The sequence below is a fragment of the Mytilus trossulus genome, unplaced genomic scaffold, assembly GCF_036588685.1.
Source record: "Mytilus trossulus isolate FHL-02 unplaced genomic scaffold, PNRI_Mtr1.1.1.hap1 h1tg000424l__unscaffolded, whole genome shotgun sequence".
NCBI lineage: Eukaryota > Metazoa > Mollusca > Bivalvia > Mytilida > Mytilidae > Mytilus > Mytilus trossulus.
Window position 1 is genome coordinate 44,560 of NW_026963354.1, and position 13,136 is coordinate 57,695.

General features: G+C 31.3%; 1 protein-coding gene across 4 annotated transcripts in view; it reads left to right on the forward strand.

The window, feature by feature from the left end:
- The window catches only part of LOC134702194 (CAP-Gly domain-containing linker protein 1-like), a 94,195-nt gene that overhangs the window by 14,533 nt on the left and 66,526 nt on the right, over nucleotides 1–13,136 (forward strand). For 2 of the 4 annotated variants that reach the window (XM_063563261.1, XM_063563264.1), the window contains exon 1: nucleotides 348–399. The exons of 1 other annotated variant lie outside the window; for it this stretch is intronic. In XM_063563261.1, the coding sequence (XP_063419331.1) occupies nucleotides 367–399 (33 nt within the window). In that variant the 5' untranslated portion in view covers nucleotides 348–366. Of the gene's footprint in view, nucleotides 1–347; nucleotides 400–12,398; nucleotides 12,816–13,136 lie in introns of those variants that run through there. One more of the 4 variants, XM_063563263.1, reaches the window with a different exon arrangement.

The following is a 13,136-nucleotide window of genomic DNA, read 5'->3' on the forward strand; positions in this document are numbered from 1 at the left end:
GATACATTTATTGGTCATTTAAATTAATATCATATAATTAATGTAGTGCAAAAAGGACAGAGGGAAGCTGCATATATCTTTATTTGGGGCTAGCAGAGGATCTAACTAGGATACAAAATATTGATTACAGGGAACATTTAGTCATTTACATTTACAAATGTATATTACGGTATGCATATTAACCATAACTGTAAATTTCTATTTGCAGTACATGACAAACATGTTATATATGCCTTTAAATAACAGTAAACTGTTTTCCTGTATGTGTTAAAAAGGAAATTGTATCATGTTAAACTTAACTTGTTGTTAAAAATATACTTTGATTATTGTCCTTTTCAAATGAAATTGGCTAATAAAACTGTAGCAATGTCACAAGGATATATTATGTTGACTCAACAGGTATTTTAATTTAACAAAATCAACATCAGACGAATTGCATTTGAATTGTAATTTAAATATTTGTTTGTAGAAAAATGGATTTGAAATCAATATTAGAGTTAAATAACTTAGCATAGTTATGTTAAGAAATAGCTGTGTAGCTATACCTGTACAGGTAGCTGTTTAATGGACCAATAATGATGTGTTCTGATCATTTTCTTTGTGCACCTTAACTGTTAGTCTCTATTGGTATAAAGAAAAGGAAGTTGTCATTTAGTGGCAGGAATGAATCATCATGAAGCTTTTTTTAAACTGTGTAAAGATTAAGTCCAGGCTAATAATGTATATTTTCTCTAAAGATTATACGTTGAGGATTATGTAATTCATCTTTATAAAATTGAAAATCTGATTTGCTAAACAATCATTTCAAAATGTATTATGAGCATGAAATTAGAACATGTAAATTCACAGATATTTTTGGGATGTGCCTCTTTCTTAACTGAACTATTGAGAAATAACATTAATATAAACAGTATCAGCTCTTTTACTTAATGTCCACAGTATGACACTACAACAAGTCAATTGGGACAGCTATCCATTACGGGCTCAGTCACTCACTAAAGTGTAATATCACAATCATTTAATTTGAGCAGGTCTCAACATCATGCCCAGTGTGTGATATCACAATCATTTAATTTGAGCAGATCTCAACATCATGCCCAGCGTGTGATATCAACATCATTTATTTTGGACAGATCTCGACATCATGCACAGTGTGTGATATCACAATCATTTATTTTGGGCAGATCTTAAAATCTTTTCCAGTGTGTGGTATTACAATCATTCAATTTGGGCAGATCTCAACATCATGCCAAGTGTGTGATATCAACATCATTTAATTTGGGCAGATCTCGACATCATGCACAGTGTGTGATATCACAATCATTTAATTTTGACAGATCTTGACATCGTGTCCAGTGTGTGATATCACAATCATTTAATTTCGGCAAATCTCAACATCATGCCCAGTGTGTGATATCACAATCATTTAATTTGGGCAGATCTCAACATCATGCCCAGTATGTGATATCACAATCATTTAATTTGAGCAGATCTCAACATCATGCCCAGTGTGTGATATTACAATCATTTAATTTGGGCAAACCTCAACATCATGCCCAGTGTATGATATCACAATCATTCAATTTGGGCAGATCTTAACTTGGGCAGATCTTAACATCATGCCCAGTGTATGATATCACAATCATTTAATTTGGGAAGATCTCAACATCATGCCCAGTGTGTGATATCACAATCATTTAATTTCGGCAAATCTTAACATCATGCCCAGTGTGTGATATCACAATCATTTAATTTCGGCAGATCTCAACATCATGCCAGTGTATGATATCACAATCATTTAATTTGAGCAGATCTCAACATCATGCCCAGTGTATGATATCACAATCATTTAATTTGGGCAGATCTCAACATCATGCCCAGTGTGTGATATCACAATCATTTAATTTCGGCAAATCTCAACATCATGCCCAGTGTGTGATATCACAATCATTTAATTTCGGCAAATCTCAACATCATGCCCAGTGTGTGATATCACAATCATTTAATTTGGGCAAACCTCAACATCATGCCCAGTGTATGATATCACAATCATTTAATTTGGGCAGATCTCAACATCATGTCCAGTTTGTGATATCACAATCATTTAATTTGGGCAAATCTCAACATCATGCCAAGTGTGTGTTATCACAATCATTTAATTTGAGCAGATCTCAACATCATGCCCAGTGTATGATATCACAATCATTTAATTTGAGCAGATCTCAACATCATGCCCAGTGTATGATATCACAATCATTTAATTTGGGCAGATCTCAACATCATGCCAAGTGTGTGATATTGCAATCATTTAATTTGGGCAGATCTCTTATATCATGCCAAGTGCATGATATTATAGTCATTTGATTTGGGCAGATCTAAATATCATGCCCAGTATAGACATAGAAATAGCGGGTGTCTGTCTGTCGTGTTTTGCTCTTATTGGTACAATTCTTGCAAGATTTTTATAAAACTGAAATAAAAAGGTTAATATCAGCAACATCTCGGACAAGTTCTGAAATGGTGGTCAATCAACTTTAAAAACAAAAAAATGTTATGCCCCTTGGAAATATTAAAAATATATGAGAAATGGCCTCATTAGCTCTCTCACATGTACAATTCTTGCCAGTAATGCCAAATTTAAAAAAAAAATATACATGTAGGTACTATAGGTATTAGCAATATCTCAGTCAAGTTTTATAATGGTGAAAGATCAACTTTTTTTTAAAGCAGTAATCTCCCTTTAGATATAAAATATATGATCTACACATAGTATTATTGTTTTGTAAATTATTACACACTGTGATGAATAACTTCTTTGTTATAAAACATTTCATTGAGATAGCAGGTGATTATGTTATAGAATGTATCAGAAAAAAGTGTTTGATAAAAGTTTACTGTTATTCAGGAAAATGAGAAGGAAAGTTTTGTGAACGGTTTCAAAATCAGTAGAATTTCACCTTTAAAATTATTACACACCAAGTACCCAACACTTTAACTAAAATTAATTTGGCTCGTTTAATTTTCATGAAATTTTGACAAAGTATTTACTTTGACCCTTTGACAAAAACATTAAAAATTTTAATTATGTGAACCAACTGTTTTATCAGAAAAATGGCCCAAGACCACAATTAATGACCCTTCTTTTCGTTGTTCAGGAATATAGTTCCCTTTAGTTATAGTGTATTTCTTCTTTATTTTTTTTCTTTCCCTTTCTCATTCATTTCTTAGCTTTTCTGGGGTGGAAATGAAAGAAGAGAGCTGAAATAAACTTTTGGATGTTTTATTTTAACTGATTTCAATAAGAAAAGAGTGATTAGGCCAGGTGCAAAAAGGTTATATTTACACTTTTGGAACATCTCTTGACTTGCCTATAGGGGTAGGGATGTGTATTGGCCAAATTTGTATGATGTAATGATGCAATTTTTCTGAAAATTGCATATATCTTTGGACTTGTACTGTACATTACACACACAAAAAATTAGCCAAAAAGAACAATTAATTTTTTTTAAATGCGACAAAACATTATAAAGAAATGATAGAGAAATTAATTGTGGTCTCAGGCCTAAGAGGTGCATTTCAGCAAATTTTGAAATTATACTTTGACAACTTCTCTGAATGATCTATTGGTATTTATTTGTCAAACTATATGAGAAGAAATGATTTCCACTTTTATTTGATAGAAATTTGTAAAAAAAGTCACTTTTCAGCTGATATGCCCAAAAAGTAGCTTTTTCACTTTTTTCAATAATTTTGCAAAAGCAGCATCCTTAATTTTTCTCTGACATTTTTTTTCTGATATCTATTTGTGTTTGTGGTATTTATTTCATGTGTTTTACTCATTTGTGAACTCTGAACACAAAGAAAAGTGGATAAAGCATAAAAAGAGTACAAAATGGACTGTTTTAATAGTCTAGGTCTAGTGGTCCGTACGAAGCAAGTGAAATATGAAGTTCTATGCACTTAAAAATTGTATTTCTTTAAACAGACTGCACTGAATCTATATCAAAAGCACTTATTACTGGTTGTTTAAACTTGTCTGTTTCACAGAATACCTTTATTTTCTTCTGTTGGATGGCTGGTGGTTAAAATATTGGCATTTCAAGACTGAAATTTCAAGCAGGTTTTAAACAGAAAATTGAAAAAACCTTGCATCAAACCATACCGTCTACATATATAGTTAAAAGCAACAGTCTTGTTACATCCAGGCTTCATATTTGATCATATCTCAGCAAGGATTTGGGCAAAAAGAAGCATATTTCCATCTCCAATATCATTTATATGCAATTAAATATGGAAATATAGAGAACAGCCTAAATTGACAACTTGTTGTTTTAAGCTTGACATTGCTTAAGACCATGTAAAACTCATGTGTTATGCTATTTGAAACTTATATTTACATGAAAAGAACATTTATGATATGTTAAATGTTTTGTTTTAACTTAAAAACTTCAGAAAATTGTTGTAAGTGGAAAATATTACATTTCATATAAGGCCTCGCTTCATTTGAAAACCTCTATTTTTTGGCATAGGCACATATAAAATTAACTTTTGTCAATTTTTTTATAAGTCACATACATTAAGTATGCTATCATTTACTTTGAATAGATAATATCTTATACATTGAGACATAAACAAGTGCAATTTGGTGTTTTTTGGGGGGATTTTTGAAGCCAAAATTTGAAAGTTGAAATTTTTCTATTTCAACGTCACAATTTAGCAACCAAAGTTGAGATATAAAAAATGCCACATTTTCTATAATATAAATCACATGGCTTGGAAACTTTGTAAACTGACTCATAATACACTAAGCTTAAATCATGCCAAGTTTTATTGGAATTGGTCAAGTTTTTGGCCCCTAAGAGGTGCATTTTAGCAAATTTTGAAATTATACTTTGACAACTTCTCTGAATGATCTATTGGTATTTATTTGTCAAACTATATGAGAAGAAATGATTTCCACTTTTATTTGATAGAAATTTGTAAAAAAAGTCACTTTTCAGCTGATATGCCCAAAAAGTAGCTTTTTCACTTTTTTCAATAATTTTGCAAAAGCAGCATCCTTAATTTTTCTCTGACATTTTTTTTCTGATATCTATTTGTGTTTGTGGTATTTATTTCATGTGTTTTACTCATTTGTGAACTCTGAACACAAAGAAAAGTGGATAAAGCATAAAAAGAGTACAAAATGGACTGTTTTAATAGTCTAGGTCTAGTGGTCCGTACGAAGCAAGTGAAATATGAAGTTCTATGCACTTAAAAATTGTATTTCTTTAAACAGACTGCACTGAATCTATATCAAAGGCACTTATTACTGGTTGTTTAAACTTGTCTGTTTCACAGAATACCTTCATTTTCTTCTGTTGGATGGCTGGTGGTCATTGAGAAGCTTAATATTCCCTTAACAACACAACGTAATTAAAACGTTTAGCTGATTTTACAGAGTTATCTCCCTGTAGTGTTAGGTACCACCTTAAATAATTACAAAAATTGACAGCTAGAGTAATAGCCCTTGGATACATTGGTCTGAATGCAGGTAAACTTATAAAAATCATAAACTCAGATTTATAGAATTATTAAAACTAAGAAAAGTATTATATTGTGTTCTTGTTTTAACATTTTAAATATACCATGTGAGAATGATTAAGTTTAAGAGAAATAAATGTAATTTTAAAGCAGAAAAGCTTTTAAAATGTTTTCAATGTTTTTGCAGCAAACTATGTATGTAAGGATATTGAATGACATGCTACTTTACAACAATGTTACTGTTTGATTGTAACAAATTATGTTAATGGGAACAATAAATAAGCAAACTATTAACAACCTTATGAATTATCATTGTTTGAGAAAGATAGTCAACTGACATAGGCGGATCCAGGGAGGGGGTCTGGTCGTCCCTTTTTGATGGAAAAATTCTGTTGATTATATCGGGAATCACTGAAGTGTGACTTGAGCAGGCCCCTGCTTAAGTCAGTCAGTGTGCCTTGGATCCTCCACTTACAAGCAGGACCCTATTATATGTACAGGCTACTTCATATTAAAATGTGGTAAATAGTTTAGAGATTAAGAATGTAATTAGCTTGGCCTGTATTTTAATATAAGTTATAATAAAGAAGTAGGTAATGATAGGTAACAAACAGAATCTTTACCCATCATAAAAACTTGTGAAAGTTTGTTGGCATGATGAGACGGTAATAGTTAACAAAGAATGGAGTAAGGAATGTAGGTAATAGGTTGTTCTAACTGGACTTTAGCCAGACCTACAGCTACCTGTTAATATCACTTCTACAATTAGACAGTAACGTAAGTTGTTTTGCATGCATTGCATAATTTTTGCACTATTAGCAATTCTCATACTTTACATTGCATAATTTTGCAATCTTATTTCTTAATTTTGCATACTTAAGATCTCATCTAAATAGTTCATTATCTTTGACGCTTATTAGTTATTTCAGTTTATTTTATTTTTTACTTTTATGATGTTTATTTCTATTGGGGGTGGTTGGCTTTCATTATTGAAATATTTCTTAAATACATAATGAGAAATGATTTTTTATTTACAAATTGTATATTGCATATTGTATTTAATATTTAAGGCGTTGTTCGATCATATAAATCACTGATTCAGAAATTAAAATATGCAGATATGCAGGTGAAGTTATAAAATAAGATTGTTTGCAGTTGGTTACATGACTGTGTTTATCTTGGTAGATAACTAGATGATGTTTGAAATATATGTTATCTATATTTAAAATTAATTAGCTTAATTTTTTTTAAAAGGTGAGGATGGGAAATATAAATTAGTTTAAAAGTTATTTCTTTTAGCATATATGTATGTATAGTGCATTCATTGCCAACGTTTCTTAAATTATTTTAAAAACTTTAAAAAAAAAGTTGAGTTTGACTTTGTGGTAGCTGCTTTGAAAAGTTGGGGTTTGAATTGTAGCTCTTATGATTTTTTCATAAATTTCTATTAAAACATGTTGCTATTAAAACCAGCAATACATTTTGAAAACTCTGCAAAGATTTGATTTGCATTTTGTATAAATTTACTCAAGATATCACCTTTTAAAACCATTGTATGTTAAATTATTGCTATTTTGTGCTTTTTTCCTTTGATTTTTTTTTTGGTGATAATTTTTCATATCATGCTACTTGCTTGAGATGGAAAATTATCGCTAGAAACTAAGAAGGTATGAAGCATTGCTAATGAAATTGACAACGTCCTCATAGGTAAAATAGTGATAAACAGATTATCATTGGTCATCTCAACTCAATTGGTCCTGAAATCCTTGGCTTACAAACATGAATATGCATAAAATACTTGTCACTGGACATTTCACAATCAATCAATTAGTATACAGTTGATTGATTGTGAAATGTCCAGTGAAAAATATACAGTAGTTGTCGTTTGTTTATGTAATTTATAAGTTTTTCTCGTTTCTCGTTTTTATATAGATTATAGACTGTTGGTTTTCCTGTTTGAATGGTTTTACACTAGTAATTTTGTGGCCCTTTATAGCTTGTTGTTCGGTGTGCTCCAAGGCTCTGTGTTGAAGGCCGTACATTTACCTCTAATGGTTTACTTTTTAGCTCACCTGGCCTAAAAGGCCATGTGAGCTTTTCTCATCACTTGGCGTCCATCGTCATCGTTGTCTGTCGTCGTTAACAATTTTTCAAACATCTTCTCCTGTGAAACTACTGAATGGATTTGAATGAAACTTAACATGATTGTTCCTTAGTATATCCTGCACAAAATGTGCGCTTCGATTTTTGATCTGTCAAAAAACATGGCCGCCGTTACTTAAAATAGAACATAGGGGTCAAATGCAGTTTTTGGCTTATATCTCAAAAACGAAAGCATTTAGAGCAAATCTGACATGGGGTAAAAATGTTCATTAGGTCAAGATCTATCAGCCCTGAAATTTTCAGATGAATCAAACAAACCATTGTTGGGTTGCTGCCACTTAATTGGTAATTTTAAGGAAATTTTGCAGTTTTTGGTCATTATCTTGAATATTATTATAGATAAAGACAAACTGTAAACAGCAAAAAAGATCAGCAAAGTAAGATCTATAAATAAGTTAATATGACCAAAATTGTCAATTGACCCCTTAAGGGGTTATTGTCCTTTAATGACAATTTTTCACAATTTGTTCATCATATTTGCTAACTTTAAAAAATCTTCTTCTCTGAAACTACTGAATGGATTTGGTTAAAACTTAACATGATTGTTCCTTAGATTATCCTGCACAAAGTGTGTGCTTTGATTTTTGATCCGTCAAAAAACATGGCCGCTGTTACTTAAAATAGAACATAGGGGTCAAATGCAGTTTTTGTCTTATATCTCAAAAACGAAAGCATTTAGAGCAAATCTGACATGGGGTAAAAATGTTCATTAGGTCAAGATCTATCAGCCCTGAAATTTTCAGATGAATCAAACAAACCATTGTTGGGTTGCTGCCACTTAATTGGTAATTTTAAGGAAATTTTGCAGTTTTTGGTCATTATCTTGAATATTATTATAGATAAAGACAAACTGTAAACAGCAAAAAAGATCAGCAAAGTAAGATCTATAAATAAGTTAATATGACCAAAATTGTCAATTGACCCCTTAAGGGGTTATTGTCCTTTAATGACAATTTTTCACAATTTGTTCATCATATTTGCTAACTTTAAAAAATCTTCTTCTCTGAAACTACTGAATGGATTTGGTTAAAACTTAGCATGATTGTTCCTTAGATTATCCTGCACAAAGTGTGTGCTTTGATTTTTGATCCGTCAAAAAACATGGCCGCTGTTACTTAAAATAGAACATAGGGGTCAAATGCAGTTTTTGTCTTATATCTCAAAAACGAAAGCATTTAGAGCAAATCTGACATGGGGTAAAAATGTTCATTAGGTCAAGATCTATCAGCCCTGAAATTTTCAGATGAATCAAACAAACCATTGTTGGGTTGCTGCCACTTAATTGTTAATTTTAAGGAAATTTTGCAGTTTTTGGTCATTATCTTGAATATTATTATAGATAAAGATAAACTGAAACAGCAAAAAAGATCAGCAAAGTAAGATCTATAAATAAGTTAATATGACCAAAATTGTCAATTGACCCCTTAAGGGGTTATTGTCCTTTAATGACAATTTTTCACAATTTGTTCATCATATTTGCTAACTTTAAAAAATCTTCTTCTCTGAAACTACTGAATGGATTTGGTTAAAACTTAGCATGATTGTTCCTTAGATTATCCTGCACAAAGTGTGTGCTTTGATTTTTGATCCGTCAAAAAACATGGCCGCTGTTACTTAAAATAGAACATAGGGGTCAAATGCAGTTTTTGTCTTATATCTCAAAAACGAAAGCATTTAGAGCAAATCTGACATGGGGTAAAAATGTTCATTAGGTCAAGATCTATCAGCCCTGAAATTTTCAGATGAATCAAACAAACCATTGTTGGGTTGCTGCCACTTAATTGTTAATTTTAAGGAAATTTTGCAGTTTTTGGTCATTATCTTGAATATTATTATAGATAAAGATAAACTGAAACAGCAAAAAAGATCAGCAAAGTAAGATCTACAAATAAGTTAATATGACCAAAATTGTCAATTGACCCCTTAAGGGGTTATTGTCCTTTAATGACAATTTTTCACAATTTGTTCATCATATTTGCTAACTTTAAAAAATCTTCTCCTCTGAAACTACTGAATGGATTTGGTTAAAACTTAGCATGATTGTTCCTTATACTATCCTGCACAAAGTGTGTGCTTTGATTTTTGATCTGTCAAAAAACATGGCCGCCGTTACTTAAAATAGAACATAGGGGTCAAATGCAGTTTTTGGCTTATATCTCAAAAACGAAAGCATTAAGAGCAAATCTGAATGAAGTAAAAATGTTCATTAGGTCAATATTTATCAGCCCTGAAATTTTCAGATGAATCAAACATCCAATTGTTTGGTTGCTGCCACTTAATTGGTAATTTTAAGGAAATTTTGCAGTTTTTGGTCATTATCTTGAATATTATTAAGATAAACTGTAAACAGCAAAAATGATCAGCGAAGTCAGATCTACAAATAAGTCAATTTGACCAAAATTGTCAATTGACCTCTTTAGGAGTTATTGCCCTTTAAAGACTTTTTCACAATTTGTTCATCATGTTGACTTACTTTAAAAAATCTTCTCTTTTGAAACTGCTGTATCAATTTCAGCCAAACTTAGGCTAAATGAGTTTCAGAGTTTTAGAGTATCTAGTATAAATTTTATATTTCATTTCCTTGCATGTCAAGAAACATAGCTCCTATGGCTAAAATAGAACATAGGAGAAAATGATTTTTTTTTTTGCTTTTGAAGAAAATAGGACGATTCAAAGAACATTTAAATGAATTGAAAAGCAAAAATAATCATTGATGAGAGATTAAACCAAAAAATTCAGGTGAGCGATTCAGGCTCTTGAGAGCCTCTTGTTTAAATTGTTATTTGGATGGAGAGTTGTCTCATTGGCGCTCACACCACTGTATAAATTTACCCCAAAAACCACCTTTTAAAACCATTGTATGTTAAATTATCGCTTTTTATTGCTTTTTTCCTTTGATCTTTTTTTTTGAGGTAATTTTTCATATCATGCTAACATTCTTGAGAAGGACAATTATCCCTGAAAACTAAGGAGGCATGTGGGGTTGCTAATGAAATTGACATGAAATTGATAATGCAGGCATTGGTAAAATAGCGATAAACAAATTATCATTGGCCATCTCAACTCGATTGGTCCCGAAAACCTTGGCTTAAAAACATGAAATCCCATAATTTGAAAAAAAAATGTTCCCAGATCCCGAAAGAATCAATCCCAAAATCAGGAGCTGAAAAACACCAGATCCTGACGTCCGGAAAAAGGTCCTACATACATGAATATACATTAAATACTTGCCACTGGACATTTCGCAATCAACAATCAATCAATTAGTATACATGTACATGGAGTCTTATCCAAATTCAAGGGGCGATAACTAACACTGCAAATCATGACAATAAAGATTTCAATCCTAATCATTAATTAGTCATTTCATTATCTGTTGGGGGGAAAAAGTCTCAATACTGTAAAACATAAAGTAGATATTTAATCAATGAAGTACTATTCCATAGATATAGTAGAGTAAACAACACTAGGAGTCGAGTCATCATTGGAATCCTGATTTTAATTGGTTTATGCTTGTGCATTGGAAATCAATGAAATAAAGTGGTATATTATGCTTGCTGTTTCCCCCAGCAACAATCAATAAGAGATCTATATTGCAATGGATTCTTATATGAAGTCTTGTTGACACTGTTTTATGGTGCATGTTTAGATTCCAGTTTTTTTCCTAAAAAATAAAGTCCTTCTAGCTATACATGGACAAATCAATATCTTAAAGAGCACTATGCATAATGTGACTTTGTATGTTTGAACAATTCTTTTGGAAACTAGATTTCTAGGGAACTGAAAAGGATTGATATTTTACCCCCCCCCCCCCCCCATAATCCAACTTTCCTTTTCTAAAATCATTTGTTGAACTATTCCACATGTATTAAGTAATGAATAGTGTTTTTATAATAATGATTGAATTATTTGTACAAGCATTATAGTATTATAGGAATTTGCAACTGGACCTAAAGGACACATGACACCCTAATGAATAACTTTTGACTGTCTTACTGGGATTTGATACTTGTCACTATTGACTTTCAGAGGCGAATTAAGAGGGTCAAGTGGCCTGCCCCCACCCCCCTTTTTGGGAAAAAATTGGTTGCTTATATAGAGAATCACCAAAGCGTCACTGGAGCAGGCCCCCTCTGAGGCAGTCAGTGGGCCCCCACTTATGAAAATTTCTGGATCAGCCACTGACTTTCCATATTCAAACATTAGACCATGCTCTGTTTGTCTAGATTTGATGAGTTTTCTCTTTTAAGTTTCTGTCATCTTTACTTGAGATTTTTAGTATTATAATGTTTTCCAGTTTTATTAATATTTTTCTGTATTTGACAGAACTGAAAAATGTAGTTTTTGTTTATTAAAGATTAACTTAAAATTCCAGTTGAATAGCATCTTTTGAGTATATTAACAAAGGTATGTGAATTCCTCACGTAGGTGGTAACATCTGCTTCTACAGCATACATGTACAAAAATATAAATAACATCAATAAACGCAAAACATCAATATATTATAATGTATTTATACATAATATATATACTCCAATAACCCAGACCTAAAACTTTCAAAATGATAAAAGCTAATAACTTTTAAACTATCTTTTCATTAAATTTATATTTTTAGTAGAATTTATTGCAGTATGAGTAGAAATCCAATATAAGTTAGAAATTGATTGATCAGTGTTAACCCATAAAAGGAAAATATTTGATTAGTATTCAGATCAATAAAGCTGCACATATTGAATACACTGACGACTTGTGTTTTGTACTGTAGAAGTGATGTTTAATATTTATCTTTCGTGAAGGATCTTCCTAAGACATGTTTTTGTCTTAGGCTTGTTGTTTATTAATATAACTGTAAAGTAGATGTAGATAAAATACATGTTGATTTAGAATTGGCACAGTATTACTGACTGACGAGTTGCTGGTATTTTGAGGAACATGGAGGCAGATTAATAGAATTTTTTCGTAGGACATCTGTGAACTTTTTAAACTGAGGAATTTTTCTTTCGTCCCAAAATGTTATTAAATGTTAAAGGATTTCATAATTATGAGATGACCGATGACTGGACACTGGTAAAAGTATAACCTGTTATGATGGATATTTAAATTATCATTTTGTCCTGAGATATATAATGGTAAGTGTTATTTTTACAATTTATGGCGAACATAAAAATGTCTTGGTACATATCTATGTTAGATGAAGATATGTAAAGTGGTGACAACTTTTGTCATATTTAATACATGTATCTGACAGGTCTACAATCTCTTAATCTATCTAGATAACATTTACCTAACAGGTTAAATTGTGGACAGGTGTAAAGTATTGGTGTCCTTATTATAAGTTAAAAAGGTAGGAGTAATTAATACTACTTCGTTAACGACTAATTAAATAGAATAGTTGTCTATCGTAATGTTTACACGGGTTGTAAACATATTATGATCTCTTCGATATGAAA